The following is a 19,535-nucleotide window of genomic DNA, read 5'->3' on the forward strand; positions in this document are numbered from 1 at the left end:
AGGAAGGACACAAGCTCCTGTCCCTAACCCAGAGGTATCTCCCACTGACAATCACTCACAAATCAGTTTTCTCCAGTGGAGCTGTGCAAACCTAAGGCTAGGTCCCAATTAGCATATGGACAATGTAAGATGAGCTAACTTGAACTAACTCTGTAGCATTTTTGGACCTTCTTTGCCTCATAATTCTTTGTCAGGGCTTTTTTTTTTTTTTCTCCCTCCTTATAGGTCCTTCGCGTATATATTTCCGTTTCTGGTTTTGCATTTTTATAAGATTTCTGTGTGTATAAGCAGGTATGTCTCTGTCTATGTGTGTTTCTTGAGCTTTTTCTTTGGCACTTGTTTCTTTGTTTTGTCTTATTCTGATGTTTGATTTTATTTTGCCTATCGTCTTCGTCGTCATCATTGTATGTTTGTATTCTAAATAAGAAAGAGAAAAAACGGTGTGGATTTGGGTGGATGGGGAAGTGTTGGAGGATCTGGGAAGAGTTATGGAAGGAAACTGTAACCAGAATATGAAAACAAAAAATTTTGTGTATTTTTTGGTTTTGTTTTTTGTTTGTTTTTGTTTTTGAGACAAGGTTTCTCTGTGTAGCTCTGGATGTTCTGAAACTCACTCCACAAATCAGGCTTGCCTCGAATTCAGATCTGACTGCCTCTGCCTCCCTCGAGCTGGAATTAAAGAGGTGAGCCGCCACTTCCCATCTTGAAAAAAGTTATTTTCACTTAAAAAAATTAAAATGTCATGTTTCTAATAATAATAATAACAGAAATAAGAAAACCACCACTCCCTAGGACTGCAGACAAGGCAAAGGTGATAAGGTTGTCAGTAACTGCGTTCAGAGAGTGTTTACTACTTACAGAGCAACCAGATTGCACTGAGAACTACAACTCACGTTAGGTTTGTGCCCTCCTCGGGTAGCATTAGAATTAGAAACGCGGCTTCCCGCGCTTCAGCCCCTCGCAGGCGGGATAAGTATCTCGTGAATGACCGGTTCCTGCTACACACCGGTAAAGCTCCCAAAGGCGGTTGGGGAAACTGAATCCCAGACCTAAGCCTGAGGGCACATAGCAACACTGAGCGAGGCGTCGGGCACCTAGAGAAGCGAGCTGTAGCACCAAGGAGCGGAGGGGCGGGGCTCCTAAAGGGGCGGGACTTACAGGCGGCTTTCTGGAAAGAAGAGGGAGGGACTGTAGGCGTGGCTTAGCACATTTCCGTGAGGGTGGGGCTTAAAGGAGGGGCGTGGAATAAATGTGGTGTCTTGGAAAGAGGTGCGGATGGAAGGCGGAGCTTAACTGGATGAACGAGCGGAGGGTGGGGCTTTGAGGTTCAGGCCCTTAGAGGGGAAAGTAGGCGGGGAATTAAATGGCTGGCCTGAAGAATAGGCGGAACTTAGAGTCACGGAGGCGGGGCCGTTGTATTGCGTTTCCTACAAAGACGTCCCTTTTCTCTTGCCGTAGTGGGAAGCCGGAAGTTCCTATGAGGCGTGCTTTAGAGTTCCGGGACAGTGCCGGCACCATGTGGGAGCTGATCTGAGGAGTTGTTAGCTGTCTAATCCTGCTGATATTCCGAGTTTAGGGTGAGGAGGAGCACGGTGCGGCTAGGCGCGGCCGTGACTTGGAACGGGTGGCCGGGTGGGCGGTGAGGTCGTGGTGCAGAGCTGGGGAAAGCTGGTGCTGCCAAGGCGTAGTTAACGCAGTTGCTGTGGTGGGTCCTGGAGGGTCGGGGAAGCAAGTTTCTGTGTCCTCGAAAGGACTGAGCGCTGTATAGCCAGAGCATGAGCCCTGACCTGCCATCTGTTAAGCCGCCTGACGTTTCCTAAAAACTTTTCAGGCTGTTCGTTCTTAGCCGGCGTTTTGAGACATCCGCCTCCGTGCAAGATGACGTCCTTAGCCCAGCAGCTCCAGCGACTCGCCCTCCCTCAAACTGATCCCAGCCTCCTATCGAGACGTGAAGTTGCCTCTCTGTTATTTGACCCCAAGGAGGCGGCCACAATCGACAGGGACACCGCCTTTGCCATCGGTGAGCCACCTTTCACTCAGCAAAGCTCCCAGAGCATGTTATCGGGGGAGTTGGGGCGGTGGGGAGGTTCTGTATTTTCTTGTCTTTTTTTTTTTTTTTTTTTTTTGGTGCTGTTCGCTTTCCGAGCAGTACCTTGTTTTCTTGGTAAGAGGGTGGGAAACAGCAATATTGCTAGATGTGTGAATGTATTTGTAAATAATGATATCTGAAATTTCACAAACTAACTAATATGTAAAAAGGAAGAAAAGTAAAGAAACCGAGACAATGACTGCGGTGTGAGAGGAGACTTTCAGAAAGAAGGGCTCGGGTGGAGTTCTTGTCATGAAGTACTTTCTTTTCTCCTAGTGAGTGGGGATCAGATTTATGTTAACAAGTAAAGCCAGTGTTTGAGAGTGTGTAACACATGATAACAGAGTTCATGAGCTCAGGGGTGAGGGGAGCAGGAGCGTATCTGTTGAGTTACGAGTGGCTCTCCTCCTAGGATGCACTGGCCTGGAGGAGCTTCTTGGGATTGACCCTGCCTTTGAACAGTTTGAAGCGCCACTGTTCAGCCAGCTGGCAAAAGGCTTGGAGCGCAGCGTCCAGACCAAAGCAGTGAACAAGCAGCTGGATGAAAACATTTCATCGTTCCTCCTTCACTTGTCTCCTTATTTCCTCCTCAAGCCAGCGCAGAAGTGTCTGGAATGGCTGATTCACAGGTAGCTAAACCTTCAATAGTTGCCAACACTTGGTAAGCTAGATTGTTAGCTTTCACAAACTTCAAAGGTTAATATGATGTGTAGAATGTCAAGTAAACATGCTCTTCTTGAATAGGGTGCCATTAGTTCCTGTCTAGTGTGTTTAGGGGATTTGTTTGATTTTTGAGACATGGTCTCAGTGTGTATCTCTGGTTGACCTCAAACTCACAGAAATCTGCCACCTTCTTCCCCAGGTCTGAGAAGCATGTCATTGTCTTTGGCTAGTTTTGTTTTGGGGATAAGGTCTTATTATAGAGCTCTCGCTTGTTGTTATTGTTGTTTGTTTGTTTTGTTTTTGGAGATAGAGTTTCTCTGTGTAGTCCCAGCTGTCTTAGAACTCAAAGTGTACACCACCCTTGCCTCAAACCCAGAGACCCACCTGCCTCTTCCTCCCAAGTGCTGGGATTAAAGGCAACACCACCACCTGGCTCAAGCTGGTTTTTGACTTACCTTTTTTTTTTTTGCCTGTCTGGCCTGGAACTTACTAAGTAGATCAGGTTTGCCTCAGATTTATAAATCTGCCTGTTTTTGCTTCCCAGGTCCTCAGTACCGTGGTTATAAGTGTGTGCTCCCAGGCCAGCCTTACCTGCATCAGTACTAAGGAGCTGATGCAGCTTGACATTGCAGCACCATTAACATGGGGGCAAAGCTTACAGTTCCTCTCACCTCGCTAGGTGTAGAGAATGTCCTTTAAAATGTCAGCCCGAATCAGTGCTGTTAGTGATGTGCGCGTTACGAAGCATTTACGCACCAGGCCCTGTACTCTAAGCACTGGGAACCAAACTTGACCTCTGCGAGAGCAACAAATCCTGTAGATGGCTGAGCCATCACTACAGCCCCTCTTCATGTAACCTTTATTCAGCAAATGTTACATGTGATAAAAAAAAAATATATATATATATATATATACATATATATATATATATATATATGTATCTGTAGGTTTTCCTTGTTGCTATCTTTTAAATAAATACCTTAATAAAGTTTTACACAAGATTTAGAGAGGTGGCTATGCCAGGGTTTGTTGAGGAAAGCTTCATTCAAGTAGTGTTTTCATTAATCCCAAAGCTTGTATGAAATAGATAGAAGGTGAGGTCTGCTACTGTTAAAGTCCACGTAGGGGTTTTAAGAGATTGCTCATGGTGAAGAGTGCTTAGTGCTTAGTGTTCTTGAAGAGGGCCTGGGTTGGGTTCTCAGTACTCACGTCAGGGCCACTTATAGCTATCTGTAACTCCAGGTCCAAGTGCCCTCTGACCTTTGTGGGCAAGTGTATGCGTGTGCTACACAGGCTCACGTAGGCAATAATACATGTTTTTTTTTTTTTTTTTTTTTTAAGTACATGCAAGAGAATAGGAGAATCTTTCTTAACATTTTTAGTGTAGAGAGACTGACAAAAATTTTTTTCAAGTTCATATACAAATTATATATATTGTCATCTTTTCCTTTTCCATTAATTTATTTGTCATTTTTATCTGAATAAATTAATGCGATCTTATTAATTTTTTTTTCTTTTTTTGCTGGCTATGGTGGCTCATACCTTTAGTTCCAGTGCTTGGGAATCAGAGGCAGGCGAAGCTCTGAGTTCAAGGCCAGACTGATCTACAAAGCATGTTCCAGAACATCAGGGCTACGTAGAGAAACCCTGTCTTGAAAAACAACAATCCCTCCAACCCCCAACTGTCCCCCACCCCCTCCCAAAAAAACCTGGTTTTGGAAACATAGTTAAGAAAAGCTGTAGACAGTGACTGGAGCACAGAGAAGCTCAGTGGTTATTGTCTTGTTAGCCTGCTAGCTTTCTGTGGCTTAGTGGTGACCGCACAGTTTCATTAAAGTTGAAAGAAAGTGAATAGGGTATAATTTTGATATGGAACATTCAAAATGTTACTGCCTCCAAATTGATTCAAGCCACATTGACTCTAACTTGAATGCAAAATGTAGGGCTTCTTGTGTTTATCTTGTTGTGATTGATACTGGCCCTAGCTCTTTGCAGTTCATTGAGACAGGATTTGCACCTTTTAAAAGCATGCACCTTCCAGACATATTGATACACTCTTGAGAAGCAGGGGCAGGGGGATCTGTGAGTTTGGCTATCTTGGTCTTGTCTGCATAGCAAATTCCATGCCAGGCAGGGCTATCCAGTGACACTTTGTCAAAAGAAATGAAAAAGAAAAAAGAATAAAAAAGAAGGACCTGTGATTTTTGTATTTTGTACTGATTTAATTGTTTCATATTTTTCTTAGGTTCCACATCCATCTTTACAATGCAGATAATCTCATTGCTTGTGTTCTGCCGTACCATGAGACACGGGTATTTGTGCGGGTGATACAGCTTCTAAAAATTAGTAATCCGAAACACAAATGGTTTTGGCTGTCTCCTGTTAAGGTAACATTGTTTAATGACATATTCATTCATGTATATGCTTATTATAAATCATGATTAAGGTTTATGGTTTGGTTTGCTTTGCTGGGGTTTTGTTGTTGTTGTTGTTGTTGTTGTTGTCTTTTGAGGCAGGGTCTCACTGTGAAGTCCTAGGTGGCCTCAACTCAGAGTGACCCACCGCCTTCCTCCTTAGTTGCTTAAGTACTTTTGTCTTGGGGGTAGGGGCTCACTATATGTCTAAAGCTGGTTATGAACTTTTCTTTTTTGAGAAAGGGTCTCTATGTGACACTGCATGGCCTGAAACTCACTATATAGACCAGGTTGACCTCAAACTCACAGACCTGCTTGCACCAAGAGCTAATGACAGATGGCAGTGGAGCTGGCAATCAGAACAGAAGAGAATGGATGGGGAATTTTGAGTTCAACTTAATTTGGTTTGGGAAAAGTCAAGCCCTTAGTGATCCTGGGGATAGTCAGTAGTATCCATGCCATTGATTTCCTAGCTGAAACTCTTTGTCAGTGCCATCTAGTGTTTATTTAGTACCCAACATTAGACAACACATTTTACACCATACTCTATCATCGTGGAGTCTCATAAACTTTTATACAGGCGAGAACAGACTCAGAAAATTTAAGCTACTTGCTAGAGTTCCTATAACTGAAGTTGGCACAGTTACTATATGAGCCCTATTGTTTGTACAGTGCTACTCTGCATCAGTAATTTTGGTGCGAAAGAAATTTTTTAGAAGATGGAAGGAGTGGAACTTTTGAAAAACTTACACAAATAAAGGGATTAGGATTACTTGAAGAGCATCAGGATATTGTTAAAGTTGAGAAGGTGTCTGGGATGAAAGGATAGTTACCTGAGAAGAAAGCCTAGTAAGATCTGTCTGTAACAGAGACTAGAAGAAAGTAGGTGTATGTCATAGGCAGGGCCTTTACTCCATGTGAGCTTGCTGATGGGGCTGGGAGCAGAGCTGATGAGGAAGAAAGCAGACTAACGGACCGTGGGCCTGCACCAGGGCTAATGACAGCGGTCGTGAACTCAGCACTCAGAGGAACGAGGGAGGGAATCCCCAGTTTTGAATTAAAAAGAAAATTTCAGACTCTGGATGTAAATTGGTTGGACTAACTGGGGTTCAAAACATGCAGCTTGTGAGAAAGCAGCTGCTCAAACTGAACATCCAGCCATTTTCTCCTGGTCTGTCACAGACGGCTCCACTATCTAGACACTAACTCTTTCCAGGTCTCTAAACCTCATTCTCCCCATAAAGGTTACTTGCAGTCTTCATTTAATTGTATTGTTAATGTTTATTCACAGACCATGTGCAGTAGTAGTTAGTAGCAATATAGGTTGACCTGGGTCTATTTATGCTATTAGGATATTGTGAGGCAGACACGGAACAATATCATGTTGGCAAAAAAGCCAAATCCTACTAGTAGAATTATGCAGAGCTATAGAGTTGGGGTTAAATACATACATAAACAGCACATGCTGAGTGCTTTATACTGAGTTCTTTTGCCTTCATGGTCACCTGCTCTTTGGAGTTTCTAAGGGTTTATGTATTAATCTCATCACCACCAGTTATAAGGGGAGATTGTATCTGTGTTGATGAGCTGCCACATGTTTCTAATAACTTGTTCTTTTTATTAATAATAGCACTCTGGAGTGCCTTTAGCTAGAGGAACTTTGGTCACTCATTGCTACAAAGACCTTGGATTCATGGATTTTATTTGCAGCCTAGTGACGAGATCTGTGAAGGTGAGCCGTGAGTGAGTTGTCGAGTGTGTGGACTCATAAAGCGATTGCTTACTCTGAGAAAGGGAATGTATTCCGTGGAACTTGGAAGAAGTTGGGGTGCATGAGCAGGTGAAGAATCAGTCTTTTCACCGAAGATATTTTCTATAAAAGAAAAACTAGTCTATTGGTTGTCAAGTTCCAGCTATAGTGGTTATTAAGTAGAAACTATCTGAAACTCTCAGGAAGCTTGTCAGGCAAGTCATTCTCAGTGCTCTGTGTGATACTTAAAGAGCCAGAGTGCTTCAGAAGAGCCCACGTGTGCTGTGGTCTCTGTTCCAGGCCTTCGCTGAGGATCCGGGAAGCTCCGCCCAGTTGAGAGTGCTCTTGGCCTTCTATGCCTCCACCATTGTGTCTGCTCTAGTGGCTGCTGAGAACCTATCAGACAATGTAGTCGCCAAACTCTTTCCATACATCCAAAAGGTTGGTCAAGTAAATCATTTTCTAAAGGAATTTGCTTGCTTGTAAAAATCTCATGGAGAAATAAGTGTTTTCAAATTGATAGTTTATTTTGAATGGTTGATAAGATTCAATCTTTCGGTTGAAAAGACTTGTCAGTTCTTGAATAAGTGTCTAGTAATTAATGTTAGCTCTCACTGCATCTAGGTTTATTTTCTTAGTCATAGAGTGTCCTTCAGCACAGGCTCTCACTTACCTGTTCTTTTAGCACTGACATCTTTCCAGACTCTTGACAGAGGCTCTGCTTTTCCTTCTCGGGCCTGAGGTTACTATCTTTATTTAATTCAGTATAGTTCTTACCCCCTTGAGGGATGAGGTGAGCAGCTCCCTTCCTAAGACATGAGCTCACGGGTCAGGCAGAGCTTGTTGCCTCTTGTTGGGATGTCTGAGTTAGGAGGCTTTTCTGAGGTCCCTTCTCGTCCTATAGACTTGTCTCATCCCTGTGCCCATATAAGAATGGAGGTGAACACCTTGATTTTTCCACTTCTAAAGAGTCATTGGTTGTCAGTGTACATTACCTTTTATGGATCCTTTAAAATGTGCAATGTATTTATTTGTTAAGGTATTTTTAAAATTACATTTTGCTTAAAGGGCTTATCCTTTTCATTTGTTTGTTTGTTTGTGCATGTGGGTCCTGGTGTGGAAGCCAGAGGACAGCATGTGAGGGCTTGTTCTATTTTTCACTAGTGTAGGCCCTGATGATTGAACTCAGGTCATCAGGCATGATACCAAGTGTCTATACCTGCTGAACCATCTTGCCAGCCTTAGGGGTTTTTGTTTTGTTTTTCGAGGCTTTTGCTGTGTGGTTCACACTGGTTTTAAACTTATGTTCATCTTGCCTTGGCCCCTGAGTGCTGTGGCTTAGAATTTGATTTTTGTTTTTGTTTTTATCTTATACATGGAAACATAAGGATTGTACATAACGCTGCTATACCATGTAATGTTTCAGTATGTGTAGTTACTATGTTTAACATTTAAATCAGGGCAAACATTGACATTTCTAATTTGTTGTAGTTAATAAACATGTTAAGTAGAAGAACGTAATTTTATATTTTGTCATTTTCTTTATATTTTAAAAACATTTAGGGATTGAAATCCTCTTTACCAGATTATAGAGCTGCGACATACATGATAATCTGTCAGATTTCTGTGAAAGTGACGATGGAAGATTCCTTTGTGAACTCACTGGCATCCCAGCTCATCAAAACACTGACCAAGGTTCCTTCTCAGGTCAAGGATGGATTAGGTTGCCTGATAATTCTCCTACAGCGACAGAAGCCAGAGAGCCTTGGGGAAAAGTATGTACTGTTGTATAGTTAGAGGCCAGTAAAGTGTGTATTGTTGTATAGTTAGAGGCCAGTAAAGTGTGTATTGTTGTATAGTTAGAGGCCAGTAAAGTATGTATTGCTGTATAGTTAGAGGCCAGTAAAGTGTGTATTATTGTATAGTTAGAGGCCAGTAGAGTATGTATTGCTGTATAGTTAGAGGCCAGTAAAGTATGTATTGCTGTATAGTTAAAGGCCAGTAGAGTATGTATTGCTGTATAGTTAGAGGCCAGTAAAGTGTGTATTATTGTATAGTTAGAGGCCAGTAGAGTTGATTTGAATAAGGTTTAGTAAGTGTGCTTTTTAAAATGCTACTTGTCTAATTTGTTGCTGTTGTGTATGCTTGCTCCTTGAAAGGCCGTTCCTTCACTTGTGTGGTGTTCCAGACCTTATAGGGCTACTTCACGGGATCTCCGAGAGCTACGACGTGAGCCCTCTTCTGCGCTGCATGCTTCCCCATCTGGTGGCCTCTGTTGTTCAGCACATTGCAGGTGTGTGCCTTACATTTGAGTCTAAAAGCTTCCTGTTTCAATTATCTTCAAATAGGACGCCTGTCGGTAGATTTAACTGTTTAATATTTCTTCTAATTCAGTAGTTTCTATGTAGCTTGTCTAATAAGTGAAAAAAATCTTTGGGGTTGGGAGCAGGTTCACTGAAGGGGGAACTTGTTATTCTGAGAAATTTCTCAGGATTCTGTTCCTGAGATAGGCTCTGAAGAAATGAGAGAATTTGGCCAAGTGAACTTTTGTTTCCCTTCTAGATACTTATTGGCCTCTAGTGTTTCATTCATGGTAAATATCCAGCTTCCAGAAGAAAGCCAAGAAGAGTTCATGCATAAAAATCAAAATTATGAAAGAAAATGATTAATTTGCGTTATTTCTCTTTATTTCAATAAACAGAAAAGAAAGTAAATACTTGGCTCTGTTGCTGCTTAGAGAAAACTAACAAGAAGTATTCTAAATTATCTTAATATGATGAATACTGAGAAAAGCGTTTTTAAAATTATGTTCAGTCAGATGTAAAAAAGATTTGCACAACCCAGTCTTAGCTTAAAGCTTTTATTTCAGTCAAGTCTAGAAGACGGCAACCTTGGTTTAGTCAGGAGGCATTGACACAAAAACTTAGCTTGTTTGTTCTCAGAAATCTAGGTTATAATCTAGCGTCACTAACTTTTAGTGTGATCTGGGGAAGCAATATATAATTTTTTGCACTTGTTTTTTTTATTGATACCTGTGTCATGGTTATACTTATTAAAAGTATGGAGAATCTCAGGTGAAGGACAAATGAGAGTAATATACACAGAAACGGTTTAAAAACTGTAAATTACTCAAGAGTCAAAACATATATTCAGATGTAAGTAAAAGAAGGCTAGGGAGATGGCTTAGCTATTGAGAGTGCTTACTGCCCTTGCAGAGGAAGTGCCCAGCACCCATACCGGGGAGTGCATCCTTACCTGTGGCTCCAGTTCCAGGGGATCTGATGTCCTCTGGCCTCTGCAGGCACCTGCATGAGCTCCACGTAGGCACATTGTCATATACATAAATAAAGCCAGCTTTTTACACAAAGAGAAGAGGTTTACAAGCTAGATTCTGGTATCTATGTTTTTAAGTTATTACTAGTAAAGTTTTTCACTGTAAATAAATCTAATCATGAGCATGTCAAAAAGGATATCCCTAATTCAGTTTTCATCTGTTACATATTAAGGAGAAGAAGCTGAAGGGATTGATGGTCAGATCTACAAGAAGCACTTAGAAGAAATACTTACAAAAATACCACTGACGAACAACTTAGACCACCTACTGGCTAGGTAAGTTTGTTCAGCATGCTTCTGACGTGCATATTTATGGGTGAGTATACATTTCAGGAGTCAGGAGTGGTTTTCTTTCTTTCTTTTTTTTTAAGATTTATTTATTTATTATATGTAAGTACACTGTAGCTGTCTTCAGACACTCCAGAAGATGACGCCAGATCTCATTATGGGTGGTTTTGAGCCCCCATGTGATTACTGGGATTTGAACTTAGGACCTTTGGAAGAGCAGTCAGTGCTCTTAACCGCTGAGCTGTCTCTCCAGCCCCAGGAGTGAGTTTCTAGAATGCTTTTTAAAGTATTTTGCACTGTCTATATTATTGCACTAATTGCAGGCTAGCTAGATATGAGTTGTAACTCAGTTTATGAGTGTTTAAGTTCTTCTATTAATAAATGGACTGTAGTGTCTGAAATAGCACATCAAAGCTGATAACTCAGTGACTTTCACCTAGAATCTTAATATTGAGAGTAGGTGTGCGATGGGAATTATTTCCTCCTTTTCTCTGAAAGGCATTTCTATCTCCCCTTTCATTTCCTATTTGATGGACAGTGCTTTGTGGTGAATGGAATGCTTAAATGTAGTAGTAGATGTGGGTTGGAATCTGGCTAACAGCACTATAGTTTGAGAGGTGATTTGGAAGCCAGTCCTCCAGCGTCTGTTTTTGCCACTGTGTTTCACTGTGAGAAAGGTAGTGCCTGCAGTTTGTATTCATGGAGGCTTACTCTATGCTCTGGAATCAGAGCAGTCGCTAAACCTTAAAGCCCTGTCCTACTCTTTCTTACTTAGAAAGGGTCACTATTGTTGCTTTGCGTTTGACCTCAGGCAAATTGGAAGGTTTCCTATGTCCTAGTTTTCTCATCAGCAAAATCAATATAATTTCTTTCCTATGGAAGTGTGATTATTAGAGACATGATTTATAAAGCATTTAACACATAGCAGGGATTCCATGAATGGTAACCCATTTTGCTGGTGTTCCACTTCTTTTGCAGCCGTCTTTTTGAAGAATATATTTCATACAGTTCCCGGGAGGAAACGCATGCTAATGGAGTGGCTTTGCTTAATGAGCAGTTTCTTCCACTCATCAGACTTTTAGAAAGCAAGTAAGTCAAGTGTTGTGGATGTTGTCTTCAGTGTTTATTGACTCTTCTTCAAAGAGATAACTTGCAAGTTGTGTCTTAAAGCAATGGGTTGTGGATATTTGTTTTTATTTTTTTTCCTTTTCAAAAAGGGACAGTATATTTATTATGAGATATATTGAAAGACAAAAGGAAATAGGACTGTAGAGGGTTTGTGGACAGTATAATTTTTTTAAACTAGAGACATTATTGTCTTCATAGTGACAGACTTGATCAATATTAGCCTTTATATATAGCATGTGTTAAAATTACGTTTCACTCTAAGTAACTTTTAAAATGTCATGTGTTCTGTACACGTGGGTGAGTGTGGTTACCAGCTGTCAGGAGGACTGATGAAGTGTGTGACTCCTGCTTAGATACCCCAGAGCGTTGGATGCTGTGTTAGAGGAGCACCTGAAGGAGATTACAGGCCTTAAAAAGCAGGAGCTGTTCCACCAGTTCATTTCTCTGTCTACAAGTGGAGGCAAGTATCAGGTAAGTTGTTCTTCCACAGCACGGTTAAGACAAGAGTTGCTGGAGTGAGAGTGTCAGGCAGAAATTCCCTGCTTTCCTCCCTCTTTGAACGTTCAAAGAACTGAGGATTTATACGGTTTGATAGTCGCTAGAAACAGAGCTCTAGGGCAGGAATCATAACTGGAGAATGTAATATCAGGGAAACATTGGGAATTTTGTATGATATTGGTTTAGTCACCACAGGGTAGCTTCACAGGCTCCCAGCATGCCTTGTCCCTCTTGGCGTGCGTCTACCAGTGCAGGAGCCTGCAGTCACATGATTACAACCATAATAGAGCTTGAGAAATATTCTGGTGATTCAAGCCTAAATACTAGAAATTTGATGTTTAGGCAGAAGTTCTTATAATTAGCCTTCAAAACAATTATTTTATTGAAATATGCAGTTTTTCTCCTGAAGTTGGGCTATTAGTTTTTTGCAAATCAAGTAGATAGGTAGCTGTCATTTGTCGTCTTGATTCCATGTTCAGCTAAGCTGCCACCAGCTGGAACATGTCTTTGTTATTAGCTGGTGTGTTCTGTCTTCAGTGAGGTACCAGTTTAGTATCTCACTTGGAATTAAACATCCATGAAAAGTGCTGAGTTACTTTATCATGCTGTTTCATTAAAGTGAACCCATACACCTGTCCACATAAGTACACAGGACACATCATGTACAACATGTATGTCTTTGTGTGTTTTAACTCATGCGTGTTGGCTAAGTTTTAGAAATGAATGTAATTTCCTGCTCCTGCATTTGTGATTGTTGTACAACACACTAGGCAGTGTAGGATGTTTTCAGTTTTCGTTATATGTTACTCAGATTCAGTGAAATTAATTATTATGTTGGACCTACAGTTTTTGGAGGATTCTGACACCTCTTTGATGCTCAGTTTGAATCACCCACTGGCTCCTGTGAGACTTCTGGCCGTTAATCACCTAAAAACTATCATGAAAACATCAAAGGTTTGTGCCAACAGCTTTTACTTTAGATTTTTTCCACCTTAGAGTAACTAGTCTAATTTTAGTGTAAGAAATTGGGATTTCGATCAAGAATTTATGTTGTATAATTGTATTGTCAAATTTTACCATTTTTTAGTTTCTTTGGAATATCTGCCTTATAGAGTTTTTTATTTTGTGTTGTTGTTGTTTTTTTGTTTTAAAGATTTATTTATTTTATGTATATGAGTACACTGTTGCTGTCTTCAGACTCCAGAAGAGGGTATCAGAACCCATTAACAGATGTTGTGAGTCCCCATGTGGTTGTGGGGAATTGAACTCAGGACCTCTGGAAGAGCAGTCAGTGCTCTTAACTGCTGAGCCATTTCTCCAGCCCTTATTTTGTGTTTTTATATTGTTATATTTTAAAGGGTATAGTTAATTTTTAAAATTACATTTGTTTATTTACTTACTTAATTTAGTGCCTGTGCATATATGTACAGGTGTGTGCACAGAGGTCACAGAAAAACTTCTGGGTCAGAGTACCATCATGTGGATATAGGAGAGTGAACTTAAGTTATCAGGCTTGGTGGCAAGGGCCTTCACCCACAGAGCCATCTCAAGGACCTGTCATCTCTCTCTGAGTTTCTTTTTTTTTTTGGTTTTTAGAGACAGGGTTTCTCTGGCTGTCCTGGAACTTATTTTGTAGACCAGGCTGGCCGCAAACTCAGAAATCCACCTGCCTCTGCCTCCAGAGTGCTGGGATTAAAGACGTGCACCACCACGTCAGGCTTGATGGAGCTATTTTTAAGGTCAACTCCCTAATTAAAAGATGGTAGTTAGAGTGTATATATTATGTCCAGGGAGCCTGGAAGAGGGCTGTAGTGGTCACCAATCCCAGAAGGCCTGGTGTTGACGGCCTGGTTCTGCTTCTGTTGTGCTCGCAGCGCTGGTGTTCTGAGGTGTCTCTTCCGGTGTGAAAGTTTGTGAGCTGCTTTGTTGCAACAGCTAATTTGCTTTTCTCTTGCTCAGGAGGGCATTGATGAGACTTTTATTAAAGAAGCTATTCTAACCCGGTTAGGCGATGATAATGTGGATGTTGTTTTAGCGACTCTGAGTGCTTTTGAGGTGAGTGAACGTTTTGTGGGTGTGCACGTTTTATTTGTCAATGCTTTCTTGTTCCTCTTACATGGTCCTTGACTTTACATGGGAATGGGTTTGGAAGTGAGTTCACGGACTGTAGACTGAAGTCTGGTGATGAGTCTCCCAAGGGTAGTTAAATTCCACAATTTGCTGGATAGGGAAGCACTACAAAAAGGAAGAGTGCTTTGTGACTTCTTAATATTGCAGTGAGAGCTTTGTGTCAGCCATGGCAAATTGGGTCATGAAAGCAATTTTTGAGAAGTTCTCCTAAGTGAAAAGAAAAGTTCTGAGAGAAAAGTTCTCATAGAAAAAAGTTAAATTGGAATCTTTGGAGAAAATCTTTCTAATTAGTCTTTTTTCAATTTCATTTTAGAAACACTTTACATATTTAGCAAGTAAATATTTACTCATGGTATTTTTCCCTTTCTAGATTTTTCAACAACATTTTGGTGTAGAAGAGACGGTTTCAAGTCTTCTGAATCTCTTTCAAAGAGCAGACCTTTCAAAGAATAAAGGGTGGTACGTGTTCCCTTCTGTGTCCATGCTCTTGTTAGTCAGTGACATTCTCGAGTTCTCTCTGCTGCTCTTCCTTTCTGACCAATGATGTCAGTGACTTTGTGATCGGCCTTTGCTCATGACTGTAGAACAGAGCTTTAAGAAAGTTCTCACTTTGTGTGTGTGTGTTTGTGTGTGTGTGTGTGTTTAAATATGTGTGCATATGCCACTGCACACACTTGGAGGTTAGAATACAGTTTTGAGGAGTCAGTTCTCTGTTTTCACCTTCCCATGGGTCTGGGAATTGAACTCAGGTGCATATGGGTGCAATGTATTTAGATTATACGTACCCCAATTCCTCCTAGATCCACCCCTTTCCTCCTTACCTCCTCTCAGTTTTGTTGTCTTCCATTCTTCCTTTATAACCCTCTAAGTCCAGTTTGTGCTGCCCGTGTGCTGGTGTAGGGCCATCCAGTGGAGTGTGTTGATCTACCTTAATAAAAACTAGCTCTCCATTTCCCAGAAAGGATGTGTGTTTCTTTGGCAATGTGATCTATAGGGGGTTTTCCTATATAAATTTATGTGCACCTCATATATACCTTGTGTTTCTGGAAGCCAGAAGAAGGTGTTAAGAGTCCCCAAAAGTGGTATTACTACTGCATGTTAAATTACCATGTGAGTGTTGCAAACCCAGCCCAGGTCTTCTAGAAGAAGAGCCAGTGTAGTCTTCTTAGCTGATCCATTCTCCAGCCCTGGGATATACTTTATTTTTTATTTCTTTTTTTTTAATGCATGAGTGAATTTCTACTGTCCAGTGGAGCTGAGATGTCTGATATAATATATTTTGTTACAGTTAGAAGTTTTTTATTTTTCAGATTTTTGATTTTTGTTTGTTTCCTTTTAAGATATTTGACAGAACAGTTATTGGCTTAGATAACTCCTTTTTGGAATGGATTTGAGGTTGTATCTTGGTGATCTCTGAGCAATATTCTTGTCTAGGAGACTAGACAAGCTGTTGTCAGTTGATCCAGAACAGTGTAATAATGTTTCTGCTGACTTGAACATGTGTCTGAATCAAAGGTACTTTCATGTCTTGCAGGTACAGGGTGCTTGAGCTAGCAGCAAACTTACTAATTAAAGAAGAGATACTAAGTAAAAATGACCAGTTGGCAAATCAGGTGGTTGTCCAGTTGCTGCCTTTTATGGTTATTACTAGTAATGATGTAGAGTCTCCTGATATGAAAATTGCTATACATTTGTCAAAATCAGGAATTTGTTCTCTGCATCCTCTATTAAGAGGCTGGAAAGAAGGTAAGAAAGTCAGTTGTTAAAGTCATAGTTAAATGCCCACTTCTGTTTTACAAGGCTTTTCCCCTCCTGACTTTTTGCTGTTGTTCCATTTTTTTTTTTTAAGATTTATTTATTATTATAAATAAGTACACTATAGCCATCACCAGATGCACCAGAAGAGGGCATCAGATCTCATTACGGGTGGTTGTGAGCCACCATGTGGTTGCTGGGATTTGAACTCATGACCTTTGGAAGAGCAGTCAGTGAGTGCTCTGACCCCCTGAGCCATCTCATCAGCCCTCTTTTCTTATTATTTTTTGTTGTTGTTGTTCCATTCTTAAAAGCTGTTTTGCTTTAATCAAATACAAAGGTAGTTTTGTGTATTCCTTTGAGACATTGGCTGAGAGTTATAACTCAAGCTGGCCTGGAACAACTTTATAAAACAGATATCAATTTTATAAAGAAGATAAGAAAATTCAAAGTTGGATTAAAAGTAAAAATAAAAAGCAAGCCTTGGTAGAGAACTAGTAAATATTTTATCTAAATGTCTTACTTTTCCCCAATACTTTATAAGGATGCCAGTGATACAGTGATATAGTATTCAAACTTTTTATTTTTTTACAGCTCTTGAAAATGTTATTAAAAGCAGGAAATCAAGAGAAATAATTGGTGTAGGAAACCAGAAGATGGTTCAGCTGCTGGGCAGCAATTTAAGTTTAGGAGAGCGCTCTACAGTGTTGAAGCTGGTATGTGGCCTCCCCTCCCCTCCCCTCTGCCTTCTACTCCTCAGGCTTATTAGGCTCCCACTTCTGCTCTACGTGGCTGCTTTTCTGAAGTTTTGCTGTTGTTCCTTTCTTATGCCCTGTTTTGCTTTAAACAAATACAAGAGTAATTTTGTGTATTTCTTTGGGGCCATGGCTGAGAGTTACAGCTCAAGCTAGCCTGGAACTCACTGTGTAGCCCAGGATGAATTTCTGATCCTCCTGCCTTAACCTCCCAAGTGCTGGGATTATAAGCTTGTATAAACCACCTGTGGCTAACTTAGCATGTTGTACAGATTATCTGAAGTCCTTAATATTTTATAGCACTTTTGGACTAGTGAGAATACTTTGTTCTTTTTAATCTCATTTTTCCTATTTATATTTAAAATAGTGAGGTCTTTTCATTGTTAACATAGCAAAATGAAATTAAAAGAAAATACTTTAGTAAACCTTTTTTAATGGTATTAGATGTCTTATTGATTTTTGTTGTTTGTATTCTTAGGTCTGTGGGTTAAATGCATAAACTTGTCAAGTGTAATTTTGTCCATTTTAATTTCTAAGTTTGTATAATGGCTTAGCGATCAGTGTTTACTGATCTTTCTGTCGTCTTACTTTATACACAATACCTAGGTAGGCCTGGGATAGAAGACTGTGACTAACTAACTAGTAATAGAGGATGCTTATTTCTCAAGGTCGAAGATCTAGTATGTGCTGGGGAAAAGGAGTCTTACAGCCTGAAGCAGAAAGTGGCGTTTCACGTGACTGTGTCTGTGCTGATCTCTTGCTGCTCATCCTTCCAAGAAACCTGCTTCCCGTTTGCTATGAGAGTGTTCAGTTTACTGCAGAAAAAGATAAAGAAGCTCAAAAGCATCATCACTGCTGTGGTAAGGAGTGCAGTGTCTGCAGGAAGTTGAGTGTTGGGTGAAATAACACTGTGGTCTGATGGCCACAGCTAAACTGAAGCCCAGAGGTCTGGCTCTGCTTGGGGAAGTGGGAAGTGCTGGTCAGAACGTTAGCCATGGGTACCGAGACAAAGCACTCTCAGGCTTCTCCAGGAAGTTGACTTGAATCACGGGGTTCTGAGGGCAGACTCTTCTGCTGATTCTCTCAGTGCATAATCCAAGTTTCCTTCCTATCTGTTCCAGTGCTTCACTTCCACATAAAACTTGTTCTAGTATTTATTGAAAGAATATCGTAGATATTTCAAATCATTGAGTATTCCAGTAGGTTCAGATGTCTCTGGCCCACTGTTGTCCCGGACAGTGTTACTAAAGTTCCTAGTGCCCCATTTTGAGGTAGCAAGCTTGTTTTAATATCTGCTGTTTGCATCAGCATTTTTCTTTTATTTATCTTCTAAACTTCAAAGGGCTGCTCATTACAGGATTTGCTAAGAGAATTACAATTCATATTTATGTATACTCTCAGGAGTTTTATAAATTCTAGTTGTAGCCATTGTTAACTAAAATTATGTGAAATTAGCATGCTTCTTTAGACTTTAAAAAGTGGCTCCAGTGAGCCCCTCTTAACGTCTGACTGACTTTTTGTGAGGTACAGTAACTGGAGCTGTGCTTGTCCTCCGGCCAGCAGTGTAGAGTGGTTGTGTTTTGTTCAGTGTAGGCAGCAGGTTGTTTCACATTGCTCTATTAATGCCCTTTCTGGGGACTGTGAGTATCTTTTCGGCTGTAGCACTGTGTCCATACACACACACACACACACACACACACACACCACACACACACACACACATACACACACATCAGTGTGACACACTCTCTACTGGAATGTACACATCTGTTGCAGTCATAGAACACCTGTTAGGAACTCCTCTGAGGATGAGCTAGTTACACACACACACCCCAGTGTGACACTCCCGACTAGGAGCGCATATCCGTTGCAGTCATAGAGCACCTGTTTGGAACTCTGAGGATGAGCTAGCTTCTGTTTCCATTCATGTTTCAGGAAATGCCCTCAGAGTGGCAGGTGGAACTGATGTTGAACAGAGGATTGCCGGAGGAGCTGTGGGTGCGTTACGTGCAGGAGCTCCACGGTGCCCAGAGGGTTGTCATGGAGGACGCCATTTTACTTGTATTTTCCATGAAATGTTTTATTTTTGCAATGAAGGCTCCAAAATCTTTCCCTACAGGTAAGGCATGGTCATGAGTCTTCAATGTGATGGGGTGCTGCATTCCTAACACCATACACGGTTCAGCTTCACTTGAACGGCTAGCTCCCCCAGCATGCTCATGCAGAATTGTCCATTGAATGGCAAGCTCCCCCAGCATGCTCGTGCGGGATTGTCCATCGCTTCTCTTTGTCCCCTTGTCCCTCAGGTGCCATGTGGTGGGATCCCGAGCAGCTAGATGAAGACAGCAGACACTACCTGCACCTGCTCATTGGTATCTTTGAAATGCTGCTGGAGGTTTCTGACGCCATGCATTTCAGGGTTCTGATGAGGCTTATAATGAAGGTACTTGGTCACTCCTCACAAGCATTTCTGCTATAGGTAGTGTAGGTTATTTTAGTACTAAAGCCTAATAATAAAGTATATTTTGCGGGGGTGAACAGTGTGTGCTGATAAAGATGCCCTCGAGAGCAGTCTAGTACTTACAGCCAGGCAGCATGTTGAGTACAGAGTAGCATTGCAGCATCCCTATTGTTTAAAAATCAAAACAACTCAGTCTGTTTTGTTTTAAATATCATTTATAGATGAGTAAACTGGCTGAGTGTTCAGGGATGGTGTGTAGGAGATGCAGAGG

The 19,535-nt window shown here is 41.0% G+C and overlaps 1 protein-coding gene across 1 annotated transcript in view; it reads left to right on the forward strand.

Moving 5' to 3' along the window:
- Window positions 1-1,473: 1,473 nt before the first annotated feature.
- The window catches only part of Heatr1 (HEAT repeat containing 1), a 43,236-nt gene continuing 25,174 nt past the window's right edge, over window positions 1,474-19,535 (forward strand). Inside the window, exons 1-19 of the mRNA XM_021180215.2 lie at window positions 1,474-1,577; window positions 1,832-2,020; window positions 2,502-2,718; window positions 4,998-5,139; window positions 6,797-6,898; window positions 7,217-7,357; window positions 8,480-8,691; window positions 9,076-9,209; window positions 10,423-10,525; window positions 11,516-11,626; window positions 12,019-12,136; window positions 13,010-13,117; window positions 14,123-14,218; window positions 14,664-14,752; window positions 15,828-16,039; window positions 16,643-16,764; window positions 17,472-17,663; window positions 18,739-18,922; window positions 19,110-19,246. Of these exons, the coding sequence (XP_021035874.1) occupies window positions 1,879-2,020; window positions 2,502-2,718; window positions 4,998-5,139; window positions 6,797-6,898; window positions 7,217-7,357; window positions 8,480-8,691; window positions 9,076-9,209; window positions 10,423-10,525; window positions 11,516-11,626; window positions 12,019-12,136; window positions 13,010-13,117; window positions 14,123-14,218; window positions 14,664-14,752; window positions 15,828-16,039; window positions 16,643-16,764; window positions 17,472-17,663; window positions 18,739-18,922; window positions 19,110-19,246 (2,562 nt within the window). The 5' untranslated portion in view covers window positions 1,474-1,577; window positions 1,832-1,878. The remainder of the gene's footprint in view (window positions 1,578-1,831; window positions 2,021-2,501; window positions 2,719-4,997; window positions 5,140-6,796; window positions 6,899-7,216; window positions 7,358-8,479; window positions 8,692-9,075; window positions 9,210-10,422; window positions 10,526-11,515; window positions 11,627-12,018; window positions 12,137-13,009; window positions 13,118-14,122; window positions 14,219-14,663; window positions 14,753-15,827; window positions 16,040-16,642; window positions 16,765-17,471; window positions 17,664-18,738; window positions 18,923-19,109; window positions 19,247-19,535) is intronic.

Source organism: Mus caroli, chromosome 13 (genome assembly GCF_900094665.2).
Source record: "Mus caroli chromosome 13, CAROLI_EIJ_v1.1, whole genome shotgun sequence".
Taxonomy (NCBI): Eukaryota; Metazoa; Chordata; class Mammalia; order Rodentia; family Muridae; genus Mus; species Mus caroli.